Raw genomic sequence first — 26,118 nt, 5'->3', positions numbered from 1 at the left:
TAGTTTTCCTATTCAAAGTATAATCTTTAATATTTATTGTAAAATGATTTGAAAACTTCCTAAATGTTTTTTCATACTATTTTCAAGACATTTGTTAACAATTAAACCCCTACCAGTTACTTGTAATGGAATAAATTGATGATGACGATGCTCTTTTGAATTTATGCATATTCCAGCCAAAGAAAGAAACAATGAGGAAGCAGAGTGGACAACGAAGGTTAATGACCAATTCTCTTGTCATGCAAAGTCAAATCTTCGTAACAAAATGCTGAAGTTTTGGAATCCAGATATTTATATACATTTTGTGGTAAAAGTCTACAATGGTGACTACACTCATACGCAATAATGGTTTCTTTATTAAGCAGATAATATCCAAAAGCATAAGACCTGGACTAACTAACTGCATTATACGCATAGGAATTTTAAAAAGTTATTTTCCACTCATATGGCATTACTTAATATGCTATTCCATATATAGTTTGCAGATAGCTAGCTAAAGCAATAATAGTTAAACTTGTTCCACCAAGTTCGAACAATTCGATGTCTCCATTTCAGTTATTGTTGGTACTAGCAGTACTGCTTCTGTGCGTGTGGTCAGAGGCTGTTGCTAACGCAAATGATGATGAGATAAAAAGGAGCAACATAGACGAGTGCTCCATGTTGAAGTTCAAGATTGTTGTGAACATTGGAGCAGCCATAGAGTTGAATTCTCGAGTGGGAAAGGAACAGAAGATAGCAATGGAAGTTGCAATTGAAGATGTGAATCGACAAAGCTGCTACGAGCTTGCCTTGAACTACAGTTATAACATTCATCGCAACCCATCATCTCCCACTATGTTCGCTGCGGGTAATTTTCAGTTACTTCACATTCTTCTCAACCTCAACCTCAACCTCTGTAACTAAATCATCTACTTCAACCTCAAAACGAATACTCCTACTTAGTTAATTAACGATTATATTCAAAATTAATTTTAATGATATATATGTATAATAGGTTTTTAGTAGATGAGTTTGAATTTCTCTGTTCAACGCCAATGATCTGTAAAAGTAGGATTGAAGTTCAGTGTGTCTTGAAATGTGGGATTGGCCTAAATCAAACGAGTCCACATTTTTTATTGTTTTTTTTATTGTCTTTTACTGAATATTAAAAATATACTCTTAATATTTTAAATATTTTTTTAATATATTTTAAAATGTTAAAATTAGTCTTAGTCAATGTATTATGAAGGTATATTAAAAAAACAGCAAAAAAAAATCAAACAAAAATTTCCAAATTCGAAACAAATACAACCTAAGTTAATGATGCTTAAAATAAAAGTATATAACTTAAATGACAAAAATATATTCATTTCAATTTAGAAAGCAGCTAGAGTTTAAATTTTAGAAAAAAAAGAAACTATTGTGTTTGATTTGACCACATATAATCAGAATCATTATCATAAAAATAATTATCATAATAAGCATGGAATACTTTTAAACCAAACTTTTATATAATATATAACTTTGTCATTTTTATTTTATATAACTCATATTTGAAATATTCTTAAATCAAATAATATAAGTAGAGAGAATTTTTATAATAAAATTAAACCAGTCGTACTTTTGAAAAATCTGAATCATTCATTAACTAAAAGATGGCGGTTCATCTTCTTTTTTCAAGGGTTCTTCTGCTAAAATAGTGAAATTTCCTTTTCAAATGATCGATTTAGTATACCTTACAAAGATTTTATCAGATTGATGTTAATTGAACATATTATTAATAAACAAGGCAGTACTAAAAAAAGCTGTCTCATCTCAAACAGTTCAGTTTTTTTATTTTTTTCAAAAATAAACTTATAAATGATAAGCTATTAGCTCTTAATAATGTCAACGAGTAAGATGAGAGATAACAAACGTAATCTCAAAATTTATTATTGATTTTCATATTTTTTTAATTTCATGATTTTAAAAAGTAACTCATTTTCCTTTAAACTAAAAGTTAATTATCAGACCAACTTGATCAATCACATATAACAAGAGGAATTCATATGTCCCACATACTACTACTACGTACTTCCATGATTTTCCAGAAAAAAAAAATAGAAATTAAGTTGGATAAATATAAATCTCTTTTAAAAGAAATATATAATCCTATTTTCTAACTTTCAGTTTAAGAAATTCCTGGATTTTTTTTTTAATTTTATGATGGATATTCTGAAACATACTTTTTACATTTCTCATATTTTAAAATGAAAAGGGATGATCCAAAAAATGTATAGAAACAAAAATAAATATTCCATTTTTTTCTCAAAGTAACCGGAGAAAGCCTATGAACACTTTGTTCAGGATTCATGTGTTCCATTTTTTTTTTTCATGCAACTACACAGATCTTGCAAACAGCAAACAAGTGCAAGTTGTCGTAGGAACAAAACTCGATGTAGCAACGATGTTCCTCTCCATGGATGAAAACTCAAAGGATGTTCCTATCATATCTCTAACCTCAACAGCTACTCCAGAAATAGCTTCAATCCCATTGCCACACTTCATCCAAATGGGCCATGATGTCACCCTCCACATGCACTGCACCGCATCCATCATACACCAATTCCATTGGCGAAAGGTTACAGCAATTTACGAACACAACAACCTCTTTGCCTCTCATTCAGAGATTCTGACAACACTCTCTTACTCTCTGCGTCAGGTCAATGCTGAAATCGATCACCATGTAGCTTTTCCTTCAATGGCCCTTCTCTCAAACCCAACCGAGATCATAGAACAAGAGCTTACAAGGCTCAAGAGCAAGAGCAACAGGGTGTTCTTGCTTATTCAATCTTCCTTGGAGTTTGCCACTTTGCTTTTTGAGAAAGCAAAGGAAATGGGGATGATGGAAAAAGGGTCAGTGTGGATCATTGCAGATGATGTAGCCAACCACCTTGATTCCCTCGATTCTTCTGTCACTTCCAACATGCAAGGTGTCATGGGGTGCAAAACCAACTTCATGGAAGAGAGTGAAAGGTTCAAACGTTTCAAGTTCATGTTTAGGAGAAAGTTTGCACTGGAATACCCTGAGGAAGAAAGATTGCATCCGAGTGTGTTTTCTCTTAGGGCTTATGATGCTGTTTGGACCATTGCCAAAGCCTTGGAGAGCTCACAAGGAAACTTTTCCTTATCAGAAAGTATTTTGCACAGTGATCACGAGGGTCTTAGTGGGAAGATAAGGTTCAAAGGCAGAATGTTATCGGAACCACCAACGTTTAAGATTGTAAATGTTGTTGGAAAAGGTTACAAAGAGTTAGCATATTGGTCAATGGAGTCTGGTTTGAGTGAGAGCCTTGTTGAGCATAGTGCTGGTTCTGCTAGAATGCTTTTGAGTTCTGTGGATTGGCCTGGTGGGTTGAAAACAGTTCCAAAAGGTTGGGTGTACAATAGCAGTGAAGGGAAGCCTTTGAAAATTGGGGTTCCTGCTGTTGATCCATGTCCTCAGTTTGTGAATGTGAGCCATGATAAGAGACTGAATGAAACTCAATTCAGTGGTTTCTCAATCAATGTGTTTGAATCAGTTGTGCAACGTCTGCCTTATCACCTGCCTTTTGTTTTTGTGCCATTTTATGGCTCTTACGATCAGATAGTTGAACAAGTGAACAATAAGGTAAAATTCATTATCCATGCTGATATCTGTTATTGAGAAGTTTTTTCAGAAAAACTTCTCAATAACTGTGTTGGAACTTGGAACATAATTGATGATAATCTTGGTATGATGTGTGTTAATGTAGTACCTTGATGCTGCTGTGGGGGATATACAAGTGGTGGAACATAGATATGCATTTGCTGAATTCAGTCATCCATATGTTGAATCTGGCATAGCCATGGTGGTGAAAGTAAAGCCAGATAGATCCAAAGAAACTTGGATGTTCATGGACGCTTTCACAAAAGAAATGTGGATGCTAATGGCAGCAATGCATCTGTTCATAGCATTTGTAATCTGGTGCATTGAAGGTGAAAACAATTCGGAGTTGAAGAGTTTAGGGGCCATTCTCTGGTTTTCTGTCACCACGTTATTCTTCATACACAGTAAGTCTCACTAATGACACTCTAAACTCCTTTGTATTTCTCTCACAATTCATCAAACCTTCATTCGTTACCTACATTTCTCATTCATCAAAATCCTTAATGAAGTCCTTTTTGTAGAAAAAGAATTAAATTACGAATGTTTGTGATATGTAGGAGAGCCTGTGAATAGCAGCTTGGCCAGAGTAGTGCTAGCACCTTGGTTATTTGCTATTCTGATAGTGACTCAAAGTTTTACTGCGAGCCTTTCATCCATGATGACAGTGTCCCATCTTGAACCAGCTGTGCCTGATATACAAACACTGCTGAAGACAAATGCAATCATAGGATGCAACAAGAACACTTTCTTGGTCCATTACTTAGTTGATGAACTCAAATTCCAGCCACAGAATATCAGGGTCTTTGACTCCATCCATGATTTCCCAAGAGCCTTTGAGAACAAAGAAATTGTGGCTTCTTTCACCATTGCCCCTCATGCTGATGTCTTCCTAGCCACCTATTGCAAGGGCTACATCAAAGCAGGACCTACCTTGAAGCTTGGTGGATTAGGCTTTGTGAGTTTCTCTTCTCATCATCTCCTTATATACATGCATCATCCTACATCTTAGTTTCAAAATTCGTCACATTTATCGTTAAAAATAATCCAAATGTAAGTCTAAGTACACGTTAAATAGAAATGAAAAATTAGACACCATAAACTCATTGTCACCAGGTTTGGTTTTGAGTTAAAAATGGTGTTAATCTTGACACAGGTTGAAGTCATGTGATTAGTAATTTTTATTAGTGGACAATTCATTACTTTCTTATGTCTTTTCTCTTTCATTGATGAAGGCATTTCCAAAAGGTTCAAGTTTGGCAATTGACATATCTCGAGCAACCTTAAAGGCCATAGAAAGTGGAGAAGTGCAAAAACTAGAAGAGAAAATGTTGTCTACAACTAATTGTGGATCCACAAACAACAACATACAAAACGAACAACTTGGTCCTCAACCTTTCTTTGGCTTGTTTGGCATTTGTGGAACCATTGCTGTCATAGGTTTATTGGCAACCATTGTTCACTTTGTTAAAAGAAAAGCACAAACATTTATGAACTACATATTATTGTCACAGTTACAAAGAGGAGTGCAGATAATCAAACTTTTTGGTCAAAAGCATCCATACAAGTACAGAAGGAGTGCACCTTCCCAAGATGCAAATAGCAGAGACAATGAGCTAGCTACACCAAGCATTAAGTTAACAATTAACTGCCACACCACTCATCAACTATAAATTTGGATTCTCTGTGGAATTTTTTTATAGTGTCTAAACCTTTCAAATATACTGATGGACACTAATTTTGTTTAATATATCGACGTTAGTGTATGTTAGTGTATTTTGAAGGTTTAATAGAAGACATCATAAAAAGTTAAGCGGAGAATATATACTTCATAACTATACTTTAGAAACCTATTTGTTATAAAATGAATAGAAGGAGTAGATTTACATACTTTTAATTTGTAATTCTTTAATTTATGTATTTTGTGGATATATATAACTAATTGTAATACATTAGGTGATTAGTAAGGTGTATTCCAGTCACAAAATTTATTAAAAGTTAAACGACATTAATTATGAAGTTTTGAAGTGATGCATTACTAAAGTGTGGTTGGATCTTGTACAACCATATAATCTCTCTTAGTTAGATGTTTAAATGAATAATCACTATTGCCATCATTAGCATCCATGAAGTTACACCAAAAGCCCAACTTTTAGGAACATATCACCTCAACCCAATTATGTATGATAATGCATATTTGCTTTTATCTTTATTTTTGGATAAATTAATCAGCTGATACATAACATATACATATTTATCATACATAGTAGTTGGAAACTCAATCTTAATGTTTGGAATTTGCATTACACTTAGGAAATATAGTATTTTAAGGGAAAAAATTGAATTAATTCACCAAAACACAGTTTTAACTAAATTATTACAGCTTCCATCAACAAATTCAATCCATCAGTAAACGGGCTAAAATAGAATTGGGTTATGCTTTTCTTATGGTCCATATAACGTTTTTATGACTGAATGGTAAGCATTAGTTTTTGAAGTGAAATGTTGAACATTCTTCCCAAACAAGCTTGAATATTGATGTATGACTAGTAACAATCGAAGAGAGCGATCCTATATCTTTAACGATATATAAAAAGAGATTTTATTTTTTGTGTTCAAGATACTAATTTTATCCTTTAAAATATAATAATTTATTAATTTTTTTAAAATTGACTATTATTTTTACAAGCTTTTTATAAAATTGTTTATCTTTTTTTTTATTTATCAACGGTTATTTTCTCATCTTTTCTGATATATTTCACTTTACTTTTAATAAATATAATTTTATTTTACATATTAACTTAATAATATTACAATATCATTACCTACTAATATAATATCACACATATTTAAAAAATGCTTACACACATTACATAACACGTTTATTTAGTACAAATTAACATACATCAAAGAAGGTTGAATAATTACTCAATTTTTTTTTTACATTTCCAATTTATTAAATTTATTTATTTATTTCATTTTCTCCTGAACTTTAACTACGGCTTATTATTTTACCATTAAAAAGCTAAAATGAAAAGAAAATAAATTTATTGGTAAAAAATAGTGTGCCAAAATCAGGGAGGGTCCTTGTGAAGATTTGAAGAAAAGAAAAAAAGGGTTTGCGTTGGGTTGGGTTAGGGTCCACTCCAAAGGGTGGTGTACTGAATGCGTGAATTTCACGCAAACTTCCAAGAAGGTGAATCTCTTCTTTACGTTCTTTCTATTCTATTCCATTTCATATGCATATGGATCTCCGCCGACAATAGCGTTCTTCTTTTTTTTTTTTCATTCCCAAAGTCAAAATCAGATTATATAGTAATCATGGATGCACAATGCTTCCAAAAGATTCCACACTTCATCTCATGTCACCATAACCATACCATTCATTCATTACCATAACTATAAATATCAAAATAATTATTATAAAATATATAGTTATTATTAATTTATAGTTAATATGTTTCCGCAACATTTGTTAACTTAAAATAATAAAAAAATAAGAAAAAGGGAAGAAGACGTGGAGAAGCGACAACTCAGAGTTATAATACAGCTTGCTACAGCTTTGAAGCATTTTGGCAAGTACTAGTTCATTTCATTGCCCACTCACGCCAACAACACCAGCTACAGCACCGGCACTAGCATCCACCATAACCGTTGACGCGTGCGTGCATATTCTTCCTTGCTCCGCACGTCACATCGCTCGAGCACGGCGTCGCAGATCTCGTGATCGCCGATCCGAATGGACGGTTACGACGGAACCGTGAGGCTCGGCGCCATTAACCTCAGGCACGATCGCGCCGATTTGGACTCCGGCCCCGACGTTTCAGTCTCCTCGCCGGTCACTCGGCAGAAAGCCGCCGCCGCCAAGCAGTTCATCGAGAATCATTACAAGAACTATCTCCAAGGATTGCAGGATCGCAAAGACAGGTTCTACTACTATTACTACGCTACCTACGTCACCTAACTCTCTCACCTACCTATTCATTCCTCATTCACTACTATACTATATTTCTTTCTCTATTGCTTCATTTAATAATTCTGAACTGTCAGGATTGATTTATCGTATTTGAATGTCCTTCACCGACAACGTTGTATGAGAGTTTTTCTTTTCTTCGTTCTATTACTCTGTTTTTAGAATAGGGTCTCGTAGCTCGTAGCACAGGAATTGTCATGTTTATACACACACGCACACACGCAGCATTTAATAATTTTAACGTTGAAATGAATTTTCATTGATTTGGTGGAATATTTCTTGTTGAGTTGGAGACTAAGTTTATGTTAATGATGATAGTTTATTGAAGTACTACTATATTATTGTTGAAGCTTAAAAAGTTAAGTTGATGTTGATTATTGTGATATTATTACTATGTATGTCTAATGATTTATCTAGAGTTTGGTATACATGATTACTACTAGTAAAGATAATATGACATGATTTGAATTGATCATGGTTTAAGTGGATACCTAATTGTATACCTTATTAATTTATGTTGCTTTCTGTTTCAGACGCAGGGCGCTGCAGAGGAAAGTGCAAGAATCTCAGATACCGGTTGAGGAGAAGGAGGAAATGATGAGGAACTTGGAGCGCCGAGAAACTGAGTACATGAGGATTCAGAGACGTAAAATTGGAATCGACGACTTCGAACAATTGACGGTGATTGGGAAAGGTGCTTTTGGTGAGGTATGCAAATATAATCTGCATAAACCTTTGGTTCCTTCTGAAGGTGTGGTCATTGATACCTTTGAGAAAATATAGGTGAGGCTATGTCGTGCTAAAAGTACGGGAGAGATTTTTGCCATGAAAAAATTGAAGAAGTCAGAGATGCTTAGTCGCGGACAGGTACCAGTTGCCAGACTTAGTGCATTATACGTCAATGCGTTGATTGATCTTGATAATCGTACAAGTTATTGCATGAAACAAGCAAAATTTACAATCAAGGTTTTGGAAAATGCTCTGTCACTTTGATTTCAACTGTAAGGTCAAGGGGGATCTTTCTGACAGCAACTGTGGCCATATTGTCAATATTTGTTTGCAATTTCTTGCCATGTTAGGGATCGCAACTGCAATTTAGAAAGCCTTGTTCGAAATTCACAATTCTTTGGCGTTTTCCTCCATTTAATTGATTACATCAATTTTTTTCCCAATTAAACTGATTTTAGGTATGATGGTTTGACTCTTGTTATATATTTGGTAAAATTAGAATTTTACACTCAACATTAAGTGAACTAGCTTGCATCATATCATCACTTATTTGTTATTTAGTTACTACAATAGGAATGCTTTTTATTTTATGTAATTTTTGGAATGGTTAACCTGTTTAGTTGGTTGGCAGAATTATTTCAACTTTCTGTCTAGTGAAAAACAAAGTGGTGGTCAGTAGGTATCCACTTTAGGTTTTGTGACCGTCTCATTTTCCTTGGTTGAGAAGGCATTTTACAATGAAAACAACTTGCTTCTTCCGTATACCTTCCTGCTGTTTCCAGCAGCTGATTACAATTGTCATAATAGAGAAAAAATGGAATAAAAACATCCATATTCTTTGAACTTAGGGTTCAATTATGTTACGGATTAAAAGTTCCAATACAAGTAGACAAAAGAATTTTTAGGAGTTATTCTGACTTTTGGCTCAATTTGTGTGCTTCTTTTGATATCATGATATCAATATAATTTAGGTGGAACATGTTCGATCTGAGAGAAACTTGCTGGCAGAGGTTGATAGCAGATGCATAGTAAAACTCCATTATTCATTCCAAGATTCGGATTTCCTTTATCTCATCATGGAATATTTACCTGGTGGCGACATTATGACATTGTTAATGAGAGAAGATATTCTTTCTGAAGACGTTGCTCGCTTCTACATTGCTGAAAGCATTCTTGCTATTAACTCGATACATCAACACAACTATGTACATAGGTATGTGGCTATTATCACACGGTTCAGCTTTTGTTCTATTGGCAGCCGATAGTATCCTCACCTTGTAGCCTATTTATGCACAAGAGGCTGCAAGCAGTGGGGCCAAGAACATTTATATGGTTCAACATGGCTTATTGCTTGGTCTAACAATGATATCTGTTTGGTCTGAAATCATCAAAAAACAGTATTTTTAGTTGCTTGCAACTTACTGAAAGCATGTGATGCAATTTATATTTATCTTTTCATATTGCAAATGACTATATTCAGATGTAGTCCACTTTTATGCTATTGTGAATGATGAATATAAAACTATGGTACAGTGGATTGATTGTCACTAATGTTAAGAAAATCTTCAGGTGATAAAAATATATAATGTTTCTGGAGAAGGATTTCAAATTTTGTGATTAAATAAATTTTCTCTAGAAAGATAAATAAGTATAGTTATACTCAGTCCAAGATATTCTGTTTGTGTAGGGATATTAAACCAGATAACCTGATACTGGACAAAAATGGTCATTTGAAGCTTTCGGACTTTGGCTTATGTAAGCCTCTTGACGATAAGTATTCAACAATTTTATTGGAAAATGAAGATCTTACCAGTCAAGAATCAACCAGTGAAACTGAAGGATATTCTGCCTCTCCTTGGTTGATGCCAAAGGAGCAATTACAGCAGTGGAAACGTAATCGACGTGCATTGGTATGCCGCTACCCCATTTCACGTTCCTTAGTGGGTATTAACTATTTATTGGCATAATAGACAAATAGTAAAAAATGTATGAAGTAATGACTATATGTGTGTTGGATCAGTTTATTTTTTGTCAAATCAGTTTATAATCAAAATATTTCTGGGAGAGATTAATAAAGGCAACAACCAATTAAAAATGCTCTAGATATTTCGTATTTATTATGTCACTAGTTTTTGTGAGGTGTAATATTAAGTGGTAGTTTTGTTTGATATATGAAATCTTTTAATTCTTACGAACTTGTACACCTGTTAGGCGTACTCAACTGTTGGAACTCTTGATTATATGGCACCTGAAGTTTTGCTCAAGAAGGGCTATGGAATAGAATGTGATTGGTGGTCTCTTGGGGCAATTATGTATGAGATGCTTATTGGGTATCCTCCATTTTGTTCTGACGATCCAAGGATGGCTTGCCGTAAGGTATTATGATTGATTGATTCTCTTATTTTCTTCATATCCAATTTTTTTTCATAATGACCCAGCGTTTCTGTATTGTGCCAGATTGTTAACTGGAAAACATGCCTAAAATTCCCAGAAGAACCTAAGATATCAGTAGAAGCAAAGGATTTGATCTATCGGTTGCTATGTGATGTGGACTCAAGACTAGGAACAAGAGGAGTAGAAGAAATAAAGGTGACAACTCTTACTGGTAGCCCGTGTTTTTTGACAATTCCTTCAAATACTGGAATAAACCTTATTTCTAACTTGGTTATGTATTATGGGAATGTTTCAACGTTGTGTCTTGAAAGTACCTGTTACTTTTATGCCCTGATAATCTGCATAAGTCCTCTCTTAACAAATCTGCACTTGATTTTTCAGGCTCATCCATGGTTCAAGGGTGTTCAGTGGGACATGCTTTATGAATTAGAAGCTGCTTATAAACCTACAGTCACTGGGGATTTAGATACTCAAAATTTTGAGAAGTTTCCTGAAGTAAGTATATATTACATAAAAGTTTATGCATTGAGAATGAGTCAAATTTATTCATAAATAATAATTTCTTGTAGGCTCCAAAATTATTTAATTACCAAAGATTTGATGAATGTAAATGAAACATCATTATGCATGTGCAAGATAGTATCTCTTAGAAAGTGGATTTAAGCCTAACTCAACTCCACAAAATGGGTTGTAAAGCAAGTTTTGCACTTATATACTATAATTTGATAATATTTTTAGTTGATATGAGATTTCCAACACAATTTCTCACATTTAGGTCTGAACATCTCAAGCATGGGAAATATTTGTGGGTAGTGATGATAGGTGACATGATAAGTCCAACAAATCTCATTAGGATATGCTATAATACTATCTTAGATAGTTGATTTAGGTTTAATTCTATTCTACAAAATCAGCTTCCAAGATAGGTTTGCACCTATATCTGTAGTGAATGCGAGTATCCAATAGTATCCTTAATGATTTAATTATATGAGCTCTCTCACTTTCTATGTCCATCTTCATCATAAAGAAAAACTATTCTTCTTACTACTGTTTATACGTTCTACACAAGGGTTCTTGCCTGGACAAAGAGGTCTGCTATACCAAATGCCCAACATGAAATTCACATTTTTTTTGGGAGGCTCGGTTTTATGGGGAACAAGCATACGACCCAATTGTCTCTTTGTATATAAAAATAGTTTAATATCAATATAAATTACTGGCTGGGAGTTGTGGAGGGATTCTTTAAACTGGTGTTGTGAGATTGGCATGTTTTCAAAGTAACAAAGTATATGCTGGCTATATAGTATTTAATATTTTATTCAGAATTGTTTCCCCAATCTTTTATTGATTGGGGTTTTCCAAGATTGTTATTTGGCCGCCACACCTTCTCATTTTGTTATCATTTACAACGAGTCAATGATAGAGTAATTTTCAAAATTGAGCCGTGTAGGCTATATATGTCTTCTGTTTTTTATAATTTCTAAAGTCGCATGACTCTAAAACACACCTAAATCAGTGATTTAAATCATTGACAGGTAGATGGACCACCATCCGTAACAGCAACTGTTGGACCTTGGCGGAAGGTAATTTGTTTTCTTAAGCTTGTAATTTATCAAGTTTGTTAGCAAGAGCTTACGTGCTTCGTGGCAAACATAGGTATGTGCATGTGTAGGAAAAATGCAAACATAGCAAAAAACTTCATTTCGTTGCATCATATCTTTAACTATTAACTTTGATTGATTTCTTTTTTTAAGTATGTTTGTCTCCTATTATATTTACTGATATTCATAGGTTAGTACACCGCTTGTTCTGAGTTTGGAGACAAAAATTTGTCTTAATGTTATTTTGGTTAGGAGGAGTGTATACTCTGCTGGTTCAGTAAACTATAAAGTTTTATTCAAACAAAGTAAGGTCTTTGTTGAGTTAATGAAATTTTTTAGTTTATTGTCTTGATTTTTTCTCTTCAAACTCTGCTTCAACGGTTTTTCAGATGTAGCATGGCTGCTGTTGTCTTTTTGTTTGAACAATATCTGTTATCTTCTGAATGTTTCAGCTTCTTTGAGAAATAATTTACTTTTTATTTAAAATTGCAATGCTTATGACATTTTGTTTTGTTTAATGATGCTCTTGCAGATGCTGACATCCAAAGATAACAATTTCATTGGATATACTTTTAAGAAGTCGGACATTCTTACATCTCTTGAAAATTCAGGTATGCAACTTATGGCAATTCATCCTCTTAGTGACTGCCTAGATTTAAATTTCTATGAAGTAAGAAAGCTGGTACAGTTCATGCTGAAATCCCAGGGTGGTACTTGAAAATATTTACTAACAAAACTTAAATGGGGAGGAAGGATCATGCTGGCTGATTTCATCTTTTTTCAGAATTGGCAGTTATTACATTATTTTTATGGCTGATTACATTATTTTATAACAAAACTTAGATGATGATTTAAGAATGATGACATCTAAGAGCATGTTTTGGGAAGATATTTTTTATGTTTTTAGCTGTTCTGGGATTTTTTTGTATGTTTAGGATAATAATTGAGATTTGTAAAATTTTTTTAGGAATCTGATAATTCATAATTTATAATCAGTTTTTAACAATTTTTTCGTCTTTTGAGTTTCATGATCCTTTTTCTTATGATTTGATTTATTTTGTTACAATCAAACTAAATTAATTATGTTACGGCCACTTTTCATCAAGCTTGTCCGAACAAAGAAGAGTATAATCTATTACAATAATAAATTATTTCAATAATTTAATTTTTGTAATTACACGCCCGAAATCTACTTGATACTACGATAAAATCTGAGGAAGTACATTGGTTATGACATTAATTTAGACAAAAAAAATACTTTTTCCTATCTAGATAAACTTCACCATTCAAAGGCATAAGATGAAATGGAATAATGATCCCCCAATTGTAGGCATACCCGAAGAAGATACTCCTAAAAAAACACACCTTGGGATGATCAAGAACATGAAAGATACTTTCTGACTTAAAATCTGCCTTTTCTTACACGCATTCAAACATTAATCCTCCGATTTTACATAATATTTTGCAGATGTAGCTATCAGAGAAAAAGAATCATCAAAAGCCCCTTCGTTGATTACCTTGTTAGGTATGAATAACTATTCTTAATGCACACAATGTATTGCTTACCTTGATAGGTATGAAAAGCTATTCTTAATGCGCATATGCAAGACATGCACGCATTCTTTGGGCTCAGTGGAGAATAAATATTCTTTGACAAATTAAGACTGCAGTATTTGTATAGCTTTGTTTCCTCCGGTCTCACCAATATTGACTTGTAGCAATAATCTGGTATATAATTAAGACTCATCTATCACAACTGATGTACAATGTGACGTGTTTATGCAGGTCGGATTGATTTGCAAGATACTGTCATACCAGAATCTGACCAGAAGCCAGAAGCTTGATTCAAACTAACTTGCTTTACTTTAATTGGAACTTGTATTCTATTCTTTATGCTTGGCGTTTGAAGGTTGTAGATGACTGAATATTAGCAAGCAGGTTCATAATTCAATTACAGGGATCTGATAATGGAGTAAGGTCATCATGGAGTCATGGCGAGGTTAATACCATGAGGCTCAGTTATACAGCATAAACATGATAATTATCTTTGACATGAAGTCAGACCGTTGCTATACAACCTTTTCAGTTTCCTGAAATCCAAGCATTTATGGTGTTGTCAAGTAATGAAAATTTTGTGTCTATTACTTCTTTTCTCTTTTTTATACAAATATTTTGATCAATTTTTTTTTTGCAACCAATATTGTGTTTAGTATATAGATTGTCACACCCTTGACTTTATACATTCTACTGGTACTCATATAGTTATATAGTTTGGAGCAAAGTGCAAAAATCTCCATCTTGACTAACTATTAGTTTTCAGAAAAAGAAAAAGGAAAACCAAATTCTAGGAGTGTCAAAAACCTGTTTGAGCATATGGCTACATCAAACAGCAGCACCGTAAGTGAAGTGATTTCAACACTTCGATTCAAAATTGCTGACCAAAACATTTGATTTCACCCTCACAAATTTTTAAAGTTATATTTCTTTTAACTAAAATTCTAAATTTTAAAGTGCTAAATTAATTTCTTGCCCTAAATATGTCCTTAAATCGTAATATTTGGTTTCTGGATTAAATATAATTGGTAAAACTTACTTCAGTAACTTAAAAGTTAGAAAATTATTTTTTAGAAAGTTGAGGGATTGAATTCATATATTGACTGTTTCAGGTGACTAATATGTTCTTAATAATATTAATCAGTAGCCATGCTCCAATATTATTAATAATATTATTAAGTAGCTATTCTCTAATATAGGGTATATTAGAACTTTGTGAACGTTTTCTTTTTTACTTTGTGAAAGTTTTTATTGTTGACAGAAGTATTTTGGAAAGTTATTCTTATTAAAGTGATTGGAAAGTTAAACCTAAAATATTCTCATATTTTCTTTGTTTTATTAATTTCTTGATATTGTTGATGTTTGAGAGTGCTATTTTTACATTATTTTCATTCCTACAAGCCATGAATAGATACATAAACTTTTTGTACATGAAAACGTTGAAGTTATCATAAAATTAAATTGACTTTTCATTCTCATCAATATTTTTTTATATTATTTTAAATTAAAAGAGATTGTTGTCATTATATCCATTTCCTTGTAAATAATTATAACAAGGAAGTGTTTTAGTTTTTTAGGGTATATACGACAGTGAGATATAATTTTAATTGTTTTATGCAGGTACAGTACAAATATCTTAAAGATAATGTAACAGGATATAAGATATTTTTGTATGTATATACCTTTTAAAAAAAATATTATTAACAAATGGTAGATCTTTTTTTATCAAAATCCGACATTTCTTTTCTTTAGTAAAAGAAGGTATATTGTTCTCGAAAAAGACATTTCTGAAAAAACATAATCATGTATATCTCGAAACAGATCCAACCAAAGGCTTAAACTGAACGGGAAGAGCATCATGGTCCAGGCATAAAATGGATCCCGATGTTGCAGCACGATGCTTCATATCATCATGTGTTCCTTCACCTACGGACCCATTTCATATCTCGTGATCTTTGTTTGATAATTTTGTTCATTTATTCATTCTTGGTTTTCAGCTACCAGTAACGAATGGGATGAGTCCTATGGCTCCGTTGTTTTCTATACGGCCCACAGATATCTCCTCTGTCGTTACTCATTTTTTAATATGATATAATTTTTTTTCCTAATTATTTCTCTCATATATCAATTTTAAATAATTTGACTTAAGATAAAATTATACGTCATCCCATCCCAACCCTACCCCCACTCCAAGAAAAGAGTAGATTTTATTATTTTATTTATAAATTAAAAATGTAAAAATAAAAAATAAAAAAACGAAAAAGTCAAACAAAAGCACATGACTCATGCAAATGATTATCTACAAAACCTTGAATTTCTTAATCCAAAATGAAGAGGAGAAGATAATATCAGATTTCTTATAAATCAAGTTTCCAAAAGTAGAAGCGCAGGAATAAAATATCTAAGATGGTGGAAGGAATAGAATAGGAAGGGGAAGGGGGTGGTAGATTTTTAAGTGCAACAAAATAATAGAACTGTGGTTGATGTGAGTGACACATTCATATTTAAAGAATTAATATGAATTTTGTTTATAAGATAAACAATGTGAGGAAGGAAAATAACAGATATTTTGGATTGAGAGACGAAAATATCTTCCATGCTAATGTAGCCTGACGGTGACGTGGCGATGGACTGGCCCCATGACACGTGTAAAAGCGCAGACAACTGTATTCCCTTTTTGTTCACCATCACCGCCCCTTTCTCTCCTCTTATTCATTCATTCCTTCACCTTCTAATTCCCATTGCAAACGAAAATATCACACACAAATATTCATATAAGATGAAGAACAATTTCAGAGTAACCACAACGCCAGAAGAAGCTCCAACAACTTCATCCACCTTCCTCAACTCCATTAACAACCCGATTCAGGTACCTCAACTTTTATTCTTCCTTTTTTAGTTTCTTAATTTACACGGCTTTGCTTCTTCTTCTTCTTCTTCTTCTTTTCTCCTGAGAAACTCTTGCAATATTCTCTAGGGTTATGGATGGGATGAAGGATGCTATAACTTTTTTTTTTTTTGAAAAAAGAAAATCTGTTCATGCTTTGCTTGTTTGATCTGCAATGAAGAATATTCTGATATATATTCGGTAATAACTTTTTCTTTTTTCTTTTCCTTTTACGAGTAACATTTAAATGGTGGAGATTTCGTAATCGTCTTTATTTAAATCCATTAATGATTTAAAGTCTTTCAGATATTAAATCGGAGACTTTGGAGGTATTGGCTATTGGTAAAAGTATTGTTTTCCCTGAAATTTAAGTGGTTGTGATTAAGTGAAGTTTGGGTTTCAACTTGCATTACGCAACTCTTATTCATAAATAAATATCAATATAAAGTTTGTTGTGTATTTAATGTATGATTAAACAAGAGCTTGGTTTCATTGGTTTCATGTTATGTTTACTTTATGAATTTAATTAATTAATTGGGTATTTTCAAAAGATGAAAACTAAATAGAAAATGAATTGACGAACTTTGATCTTAAGTAACCCTGTCTGAAATCTTGAATAAATAAGTGCGCTTAACATTTTAATATTTGTGAAATTATAAACAACTAACTACATATAATATAATTTTTTTTTCTGAATTAAATTAACAAATATGTTCTAACACAAAGTTTGTATGACTTTACCAAAAATTAAACGATGTAATAAGTTTATTTTTTATGTTTTAACTAGCGAAAGCCTTTTCTTTATTTTATAAATTTAAAAATCTCATTCTCTTCAAAAACAATTAAAACACTAAATGTAGAGAACTTTGTTTTGTTTTCCTTTCCTTTCAACCAAACATTTTTTGTTTGAATTTTTTTTAATTTGCAAATTAGTCTTACACTATGTATTCCATTAACATGATTTTGTGGTTTAATATGTATATGTATCAGGGCATTAGAGAGATAGAACCCACAATGGCTGCAGAATGGACAGATGAGAAACACAGCATGTATATCAAGTCCATAGAAGCATCTTTTGTTAATCAGTTATATGATTCTAAGCAAATGAAAGCTTCCTTTTCCCTCAAAGGAACTTCCGGTGACCCTGCTACCACTTCTGGCCAGGTTTCCTTTTCAATTTCTTCTACACTCACTTGAGATGGATTTGGTTGTTCTCATGAATGTCATCACTATAAATATGTAAATTCAAAGATTTGTCAATCAGTAATTAACATAGACACCATTTCTGAGTTTGTTATGATAAAATCAAACATCCATTAGCTTACCATGTATATCAATTTGGAATTGAAAACTCAGTTTGTAAGACTAAGTTGTTGTTGTTTTTTTTCTTTTGAACTGTAACAGTTCAAGGTGCTTCGTGGTGGGTGTTGGCAAAAAATCAATTTTGAGAGAGTGAATCCGCAAACGAGTAGGAGTAACCAGTGTCATGATTTGGCGGAAAATCCATGGATTCAGCACTATCGATCTTCAAGCAAACAGAGAAGCACAGTTGCTCCATCCCTTCAAGAAAGTGTGAGTACTTCAAGCAAAGTTGTTGATTTAGGGCAAAGGAAAGGAACTCCCTCTGGTTCAGGACATCTTCATTTGTGTGAATCTCGTGTCTGCCATAAGGATATGCTTTCTAGTGACACAGGTGACCCCACAATCTTCTTCTCCTTCCAAAATATCATCCTCAAATTTGGTTTTACTGTCTGAGAAAGCTTAGCGTAACCCACATTGATGTGTTTTTATTTATTTTTTGTTGAGTTCTAATTTTATGGATTCCAAGTGTTATTCCATTTATTGAAGCATTTTAGTTTGTCTATCTGTTCCTTGCAGAGATGTCAGGCCAGAACTTTGTTGATGATGAAGTGAAAGGCAAAAAGCAGAATAAAAAATGCAAAGGGAAACGACAGAGATCTTTAACTGATGCAAAAGACAATGATCAGGTAATATATAATTTTATATTATAACTATTTTTTGCCTGGGATCTCAGAATTTCATGTGCGTGGAGCAGAGTTATGACCATTTCAAATTGCTTTTTCAGATGGTTCCTAACCGAAAATCTTCTTCTGGTGGAGATTTTACCAAGGATTTTGTTTGTGCTTGATTAAAATAGAGTGAAACTCAGTTTTGTTTCTGCAAGATTTAGAGTTGGTCACGTTAGTCTCAACTATGAAAAAAAAAAAAACTATTTTAATCCCTAAAATTTAAAAATGTCGATCAATTCTAATTGATGATTAAAATTGATTGACTTCCCTTTTTCAAACATTAACATGTTATCAACACACTTTTTGATAAATACTTTTGATTACACCCTTTTTTGTTATTTAAAATTCATAAAAAAACTGCAAAATTTTGTTGGTCTCTTGTTCAACAGAGTCTTGTTCATAATTTTGTAGTTTTCAAGGAATTTTAACTAACAGTAGACCAGTGTGATAACAAAAAGGTGTTCTTATAATTTTTTTTTCCAATGTGATTTTGGTTTTTTTTTTAGGACTAACGTGACTGGTCTCAAAATTTTCAGGGGGCAAAATAATACTTTAGTCACTTAAAATTCGAGGGGTTATCAGAAATGTGATTTGCTGTAACTTTTATGGATGACATGTTCTTACTTAGCATCGGAGTTACCAGGGAATTATTACTACTATGATCGATTCCTATGAAACAAAAAGATTCTCTGAGGAAATTGCACATGCTATAATATTGTACCCAGAAATTTAATATAAAATTAATACTTGTTTATGAATACCCATGCTTGGGGTTTTGTAGAGTTGTTGGTGTCTGACATAAAAATCTGTGGGGGCATTTGATTTTTGGCTTCTCTTTATGAAGTCTGTACATACATGAAAAAACTTTTGTGAATTTCTGACCCAAACTAATTTCAGTATTTTTCCTTCTTTTTTTATCCATCGACTAAAAACTTGTTATCATTTTTATTTTTATTACTATCTCTAAGTTTAGATACACATCACTAGTAATTTGTTCCGGTAAAAATAATTATAATACAATAATAAAAGGTTAGATTACAATATTTCCTTTTCCAAGAAAAGTTTTACCTTGTTATGATTTTTTAATTGCGAAACATGTCTGATGTTTATGACTATTAATCTACTGAGAAAAATATCATTAACGTATACTAAAAACAACAATGAACATGTAAGATATTTGAACTGAGAAATGAAGGGCAGAAAAAAAAAATTAAACGTGACAAGGGATTATGGCAAAAATTAATCGATGTACAACATTAAAGAGATAGGGCTAATAAATATCCTATTTATTGATTCGAATTAATAAATTGCACAAAGAAATTCTAGTTTAATTACCTGTCTCAAATTTCAATGAATTTGACGTAAAAATCTAAATTTGCACGTATTTTGTTTATATAAAACACATGAATACATTTACAAAGTTAATTATGCTGTTTATGCATAATTTATTATTGTGAAATGAGTTACAAAATGAATTTTGATCAAGAAAAAAAGGTTAATAATCCTAATTCATTAATACTACTATAATTTATTGTTATACCCTGTCGATCTTTTATCACATCTAAACTATTAATTGATTTTTGTTATCAAGTTCACTAATTTTGAAGTTATCGTATTTCCTGTTTTTTATTATATAAAAATAACTATTTAATTTAAAGAATAAAATAATATTAAATTATAGTTAAAGTAAAAACAAAGATATAAAATCAGATCATATGTGAATCAAATTATCTAAAACCAAGTTCGGTACTATTCTGAAATTCAATTTTCGTCAAAGCAAAGCCTCACTCATCAGTTATTTTTTTTCATTTCCTTCTTTGCAAAATCCTTAATTAGGTTTGCGACAATTTCACCGTCACTACAAGAAATTCGTTAGTATTTACTGATAATTATAATCACACACGGATTATAATCCTTATATTTTTTATGTAATTTGTGACTTACTTACAGATTTACTTATCGATATTTTTCAGTGTGTATCAGTGTATTATTTCAGCGCACATGATTTATAGGTAGTAGTGTCTGTATATAAATTTAACGTGTTTAACCGGGAAAGAATTTTGAAGGATTTTATCCGTATGTAATCGTATTTACGTCAGTAGGTAAATATTTTATTTCTTACCTATTGATATTACCTACTAATCCCCATAAAATTTTAAAAGGCAAAATAATATTAAAACATGTTTTTTTAATTGCATAGAAAAGACTTCTTTAGTAAACTCTCGCAGCCATAAACATCTTTGCAGTCAATTTTCCCCAACATTTTCGCGTGTCCTAAGTTGAATATCTCGTGCCATGAGTTGAAGATCGCGTAGATCGTGTGGTTTGAGCTGCAAATTTGTGGTGTAGACTAAAGTCGTCAGGCTCAATCATAAATCTTCATCGCTACACACAGAAGTTTGCTTGCACACCCTAACCAGTGTGCTCGGAATCTAAGATTTCTCGTGTGCCCTCAAAATTTTTTCATTTGCCTCAAATTTCTTGCGTATCTGAAGTCCTCATTGAAGTTGGAACTGAATCGAAGAACATGATCCTAGGTTATCTATCGCGACTGAACCTAGGTGAGAAAGTTGATTTATTATTGTGTTTTAAAGTCTATTTCTTGTGTTAAACATTTATCTTTGATTCGTTTAAGGGAATTGCATGCCTAGCCTCAATTCATGGTTGAAATTGGATTTCAATGGAAGACAAAACTTAGTTCTCATCACGAATGAAATCTGGTGACGATAGAGATTAGTTATTACGTTTTAAAGTTGATTCCATGTGTTTTTCATTTCTCTCTACTTCACTTAAGGGACATTATGTTAAGAAGTGAATGTAAAAGGACGAAGGACGTTGTTTTGAACATTGTATTCTTTACGTAGAAGTATGTTCATCTTAATCTCATGCCCATTAATGCTAAAAGTTTTTCATTAAATTTGTGAGTGTCTTAATTATAAAATATCATATTTCTTAACATATAAATATAAGAAAACAAGATATACATTTCTCGACGTGAAACAAATCAACAAGATGATGAGACAATTTAACAATCACATTATGTAAATAATTTAAAAAACTAAATAGTAATTTTTTTTATTAAAAAATATAAAAAATTCAAAAACTAAAAAAATTAATAAAAACTCAATCAGAAATATTTAAATTTATAAGTAATTAAAACTTATAATAATTAGAAGTTTGGTGATTATCATGAATAACCTAATTTGTACTAAACTCACCCAAAAACATTCGGTCTTTGGCGCCCCTTTTCAATCCATTCTATTGGTTTCCTTCTTCAAGTTATTCACTCCACTCTCCACCACGAATGGCCCCATCTGCATATGGTAGCTAGGGTTTAGCATTTAGGGGAACTTCCTTCACTTTGCTCTGGGGTGAGGGTTTCCTTCTGCAGACCCCGCCTTCGCTCGGCGCAGTTGTGGCCCGGGGATTCATCAGCATCTCCGGCGAGTTAGGCGACGCCATGATGCAGCAAGGTTATTGTTTCGTTATGTGGTTAGGGTTTTGGTGTTATTGTTGTGCTGTTTATGCAGTGTGGGTTCCAGGTCTTATTTAATCAACATTTCCCCTGATTTCAAGTTAGCATAATGATTCTAGAGATTATAACCATTGTGTCAGTTCCTGTTATTTGTGATTAGCTTCCCAAGTCAAATAACAATCGATGGAAGGGTTTTATGATTATATTCTAATGATTCAAATAAAACTTTTCTAAAGGGAACACATAATTCAGAGAATACTGAGGCTGCTTGTGAGTGTAATGGAATGGAACTGTATTAATTGTTCATGACCATGGTAGTGGGGATGCTGGTTCACAAATGAATCATGGGGTAAAGGAGAATGAAACTCTACCAAGGCTAGTTCACAAAGATTGTCCTAATAAACTGTTTGATGTGCCCTTTGTTGGGGTTCTAAGGGAGCAGAAACTGGAATGCTCGAATTTAGTGGGATTGGAATGCTGGATTTGGGGTATTGTGTTTTGAAATTAAAAATAATGAATGGTCTGTGTGTTGTGTGCTCTGTTTTCCATTTTGGTTGTTTGGGTGGAATATTTGGTTATGTTTTATTCTGTTGGAAATAGAAGGAAAGATGGAAACTACATCCTGGTTCTCGATTCTACTGGTTTTTTTGTATTAAATGGGGCTGTAACTAACATTTGAATTCTCGTGTGTAAATGTGTTTTATTGCAGAACTTTTTAGCGGTGTGTGCAAGTGGTTACTCAAACTCGTTTGTTTCTGTGAAGTAACAGTGTTGTGCCAGCATCTGATAACCTTAACCAGTTTCAAGTTTTTGTGTTTATAGTAATGCCATACCCTCTCAAAATGCTCCACAAAGTGCCCTCACAATTATCATTCAAGCATGGCTTCAAATTCTTCCATGCACTCAAACATGAACACCACCTGTTCGACCTTATTCACCAACCAAATGCTGCCTCGGTTAACTGTTCCATGCTCAACCATTTGCACAACCACCTTCCCTTTCAAGCTCTTGCTGCATTTACAGACCAGTTTCGGTTGCATTCTCTTCAAAATGTTGACGAGGTCACCCTTGGCTTGTCCCTCAAGGCATGTAAAGGAGAGGTGAAACTCGGATGTCAAATCCACGGACTCCTGGTGAGTAGTGGGTTTGTTTCACTTGTTTCCGTGTCTAATTCTCTCATGAAAATGTACTGCAAATCTGGGAATTTCTGGAAGGCTTTGCTTGTATTTGAGAATTTGAGTCATCCTGACATAGTGTCTTGGAATACTGTGCTTTCTGGGTTTGAGGAGAGTTTGGATGCTTTGCATTTTGCACGTTCTATGCATTTTCGTGGGATAGTTTTTGATCAGGTGACATATACTACTGCTCTTTCATTTTGTTGGGGTGATTATGGGTTTTTATTTGGGTGGCAATTGCATTCTCTTGTGGTTAAGTGTGGATTTGGTTGTGAAGTTTTTGTTGGGAATGCGCTTGTAACAATGTATTCAAGGGGGGTAATGTTAGATGAGGCTAGGAGAGTGTTTGATGAAATGCCCAAAAGAGATTTGGTTTCGTGGAATGCAATGATTTCAGGGTATGCTCAAGAAGGGGAATGTTATGGGTTGGAAGCAGTTTTATTGTTTGTCAACATGTTAAGTAACCATATATTAATTGACCATATTTCACTTACAGGTGCGGTTTCAGCTTGTGGTCACATGAAAAACTTAAAGCTCGGGAGGCAAATACATGGTTTGGCCCAGAAAGTTGGATATGGAACACATGTGTCAATTTGCAATGTTTTGATGTCAACTTATTCTAAATGTGAGGTCCCTAATGATGCCAAAGTTGTTTTCGAGAGCATTAGTAATCGGAATGTAGTGTCTTGGACGACAATGATTTCTATTGATGAAGAAGATGCAATGTCTCTCTTTAATGCAATGAGAATTGATGGAGTATATCCAAATGATGTTACGTTTATAGGACTAATACATTCTGTAACAGTCAGGAATTTAGTGACAGAAGGTCTAATGATTCATGGGTTATGCATAAAAAGCTGCTTTTTGTCAGAACAAACTGTCTCCAATAGCCTTATTACCATGTATGCCAAATTTGAGTGCATTCAAGAATCAAAGAAGATTTTTGAGGAGCTTAATTGTCGTGAAACAGTATCGTGGAATGCATTGATTTCAGGGTATGCTCAAAATGGCTTGTACAAAGAAGCTTTTTGTACATTTTTGTCTGCTATAAAGGAGATAACACCCAGCCAGTATACATTTAGTAGTGTGTTAAATGCAATTGCTGCTGCTGAAGATATATCATTGAAACATGGGCAACGTTGTCATTCTTACTTGCTCAAACTTGGTTTAAACACCGACCCAACTGTTTCAGGGGCTCTACTTGACATGTATGGCAAGCGTGGACACATTATTGAGTCTCAAAGAGTGTTTGATGAGACGCTTGAACGAACCCAGTATGCTTGGACAGCAATAATATCTGCCTATGCTCGCCATGGAGACTTTGAGGCTGTGATGAGTTTGTACACAGAGATGGAGAGGGAAGGAATCAGTCCTGACTCCATCACTTTTCTTTCTGTTTTGGCCGCTTGCTGTAGAAAGGGCATGGTTGATGTAGGCCATAGAGTATTTGAGTGTATGGTGAAGAAACATTCAATTGAGCCCACCTCTGAACATTATTCTATTATGGTGGACATGTTGGGCCGTGTTGGACGACTAGACGAGGCAAAAAAGTTGATGCACCAGATTCCAGGAGGGCCTGGATTGTCTGTGTTGCAAAGTTTGCTTGGATCTTGTAGAATACATGGGAATCTGAAGATGGCCGAGAAAGTTGTTGCTACTTTGGTAGAGATGGATCCTGCAAGTTCAGGTCCATATGTGTTAATGGCAAACATGTATGCTGAGAAAGGGAAGTGGGAGAAAGTTGCTGAAGTGCGAAAAAAGATGAGAGGGAGGGGAGTAAAGAAGGAAGTGGGATTTAGTTGGGTGGATGTTTCTGATGTTGATTCTTTATATTTGCATAGTTTCTCCTCAGGGGATAAGTCACATCCAGAGTATGAGAATATTTGTAAAATGGCAGAGTTTCTGGGATTGCAAATGAATTTTTTGAAAGAGAGCAGAGAGAGGGAAGGAGAGTGGTGTCATGAGTAACAAATCATAAAATAAATGAGGAATTATATTACTGAGCTCTGTACTTCTAACTTGATCTTACTCATTCTTTTTTTTTTCAGGTTACATTATGTTAAAGAAGTATGCCCTGTAACTTTCCAAGTTTGGTTTTGTTGCTTTTGCATTAACTAATTTTCTTGCAAAAAGAAAAGCATCGAGAAAAATATATTAAACATTTCTTTTTATAAATGCATCATAGGGTATGTTCTAACCTATACTCTGTTATTTTATTCAGGGAATTCAGAAAAATTAGGGATTTATGTTATGGCCTTTCATATATGTATATATGTATGTCCAAATGTGTCTTAGAAAATATAGGAATTTTTGTTATTGCCTTTAATATGAAACTTGATATGTACCAAAATTTCTTTTTATATATATTACATTTTAGTTTTAACTTTGAAAGGTTCATCTTTTGTAATGACTTGAAGATAGATATTTTAATTATGTAATTTGAATTTGAATTCTAACATTGAAATACATGTAAGAATGATATCTATTATGAATTTAATTATGAATATTTACTTATGAATATTGTTTGAAGTGTTGATATTATATGATGTCTAATTATGTAATATTATGATTTGAAAACATATAATTTTTTTTATATTGAACTTTGTATAAGCAATCTATCCAAAATTAAAATAAAAAATTGTATATGTGTGATTTAA

General features: G+C 33.1%; 4 protein-coding genes across 6 annotated transcripts; all 4 read left to right on the top strand.

The window, feature by feature from the left end:
• The first annotated feature begins 430 nt into the window (after nt 1-430).
• On the top strand, nt 431-5,616 carry LOC114193921 (glutamate receptor 3.2-like). 2 transcript variants are annotated; one of them, XM_028083910.1, is made up of 6 exons: nt 431-847; nt 2,367-2,599; nt 2,681-3,628; nt 3,753-4,050; nt 4,204-4,601; nt 4,879-5,616. In XM_028083910.1, exons 1-6 carry the CDS (start codon nt 541-543, stop codon nt 5,314-5,316), a joined length of 2,622 nt encoding a protein of 873 aa, XP_027939711.1. In that variant the 5' UTR covers nt 431-540; the 3' UTR covers nt 5,317-5,616. The 2 variants fall into 2 exon arrangements, with proteins under 2 accessions (XP_027939711.1, XP_027939710.1); XM_028083909.1 differs by having other exon boundaries at nt 2,367-3,628.
• Nucleotides 5,617-7,205: 1,589 nt separating this feature from the next.
• Nucleotides 7,206-14,578, top strand: LOC114194618 (serine/threonine-protein kinase tricorner). Its single transcript, XM_028084961.1, has 12 exons — nt 7,206-7,570; nt 8,150-8,324; nt 8,400-8,483; nt 9,317-9,558; nt 10,033-10,255; nt 10,557-10,721; nt 10,803-10,934; nt 11,121-11,234; nt 12,275-12,322; nt 12,873-12,951; nt 13,809-13,865; nt 14,126-14,578. The coding sequence occupies exons 1-12, from the start codon at nt 7,383-7,385 to the stop codon at nt 14,182-14,184; spliced, it is 1,566 nt and encodes a 521-aa protein (XP_027940762.1). The 5' UTR covers nt 7,206-7,382; the 3' UTR covers nt 14,185-14,578.
• A 1,910-nt stretch (nt 14,579-16,488) lies between these two features.
• Nucleotides 16,489-19,685, top strand: LOC114193278. 2 transcript variants are annotated; one of them, XM_028083008.1, is made up of 5 exons: nt 16,489-16,763; nt 17,772-17,945; nt 18,186-18,474; nt 18,660-18,769; nt 19,348-19,685. In XM_028083008.1, the coding sequence occupies exons 1-5, from the start codon at nt 16,521-16,523 to the stop codon at nt 19,357-19,359; spliced, it is 828 nt and encodes a 275-aa protein (XP_027938809.1). In that variant the 5' UTR covers nt 16,489-16,520; the 3' UTR covers nt 19,360-19,685. The 2 variants fall into 2 exon arrangements, with proteins under 2 accessions (XP_027938809.1, XP_027938807.1); XM_028083006.1 differs by having other exon boundaries at nt 16,491-16,763; nt 18,868-19,685.
• Nucleotides 19,686-23,122: 3,437 nt separating this feature from the next.
• LOC114194594 (pentatricopeptide repeat-containing protein At4g32430, mitochondrial) lies at nt 23,123-25,625 on the top strand. Its single transcript, XM_028084928.1, has 2 exons — nt 23,123-23,419; nt 23,958-25,625. Exons 1-2 carry the CDS (start codon nt 23,398-23,400, stop codon nt 25,427-25,429), a joined length of 1,494 nt encoding a protein of 497 aa, XP_027940729.1. The 5' UTR covers nt 23,123-23,397; the 3' UTR covers nt 25,430-25,625.
• Nucleotides 25,626-26,118: the final 493 nt, after the last annotated feature.

The sequence above is a fragment of the Vigna unguiculata genome, chromosome 8 (assembly GCF_004118075.2).
Source record: "Vigna unguiculata cultivar IT97K-499-35 chromosome 8, ASM411807v1, whole genome shotgun sequence".
In the NCBI taxonomy this organism is placed as follows: domain Eukaryota; kingdom Viridiplantae; phylum Streptophyta; class Magnoliopsida; order Fabales; family Fabaceae; genus Vigna; species Vigna unguiculata.
This window is presented reverse-complemented; position numbering and strand designations above follow the sequence as displayed.

Coding starts and splice junctions, on each gene's coding strand:
- LOC114193921 (XM_028083909.1), top strand. CDS start 541: ATGTCTCCATTTCAGTTATTGTTGGTACTAGCAGTACTGCTTCTGTGC. Junction 848..2,366: donor TCCCACTATGTTCGCTGCGG/GTAATTTTCAGT, acceptor GCAACTACACAG/ATCTTGCAAACAGCAAACAA. Junction 4,602..4,878: donor AGCTTGGTGGATTAGGCTTT/GTGAGTTTCTCT, acceptor TCATTGATGAAG/GCATTTCCAAAAGGTTCAAG.
- LOC114194618 (XM_028084961.1), top strand. CDS start 7,383: ATGGACGGTTACGACGGAACCGTGAGGCTCGGCGCCATTAACCTCAGG. Junction 8,325..8,399: donor GGAAAGGTGCTTTTGGTGAG/GTATGCAAATAT, acceptor GAGAAAATATAG/GTGAGGCTATGTCGTGCTAA. Junction 12,323..12,872: donor CTGTTGGACCTTGGCGGAAG/GTAATTTGTTTT, acceptor ATGCTCTTGCAG/ATGCTGACATCCAAAGATAA.
- LOC114193278 (XM_028083006.1), top strand. CDS start 16,521: ATGGACTGGCCCCATGACACGTGTAAAAGCGCAGACAACTGTATTCCC. Junction 17,946..18,185: donor CTGCTACCACTTCTGGCCAG/GTTTCCTTTTCA, acceptor GAACTGTAACAG/TTCAAGGTGCTTCGTGGTGG. Junction 18,770..18,867: donor ATGCAAAAGACAATGATCAG/GTAATATATAAT, acceptor TTGCTTTTTCAG/ATGGTTCCTAACCGAAAATC.
- LOC114194594 (XM_028084928.1), top strand. CDS start 23,398: ATGTCAAATCCACGGACTCCTG. Junction 23,420..23,957: donor GTCAAATCCACGGACTCCTG/GTGAGTAGTGGG, acceptor TTTCACTTACAG/GTGCGGTTTCAGCTTGTGGT.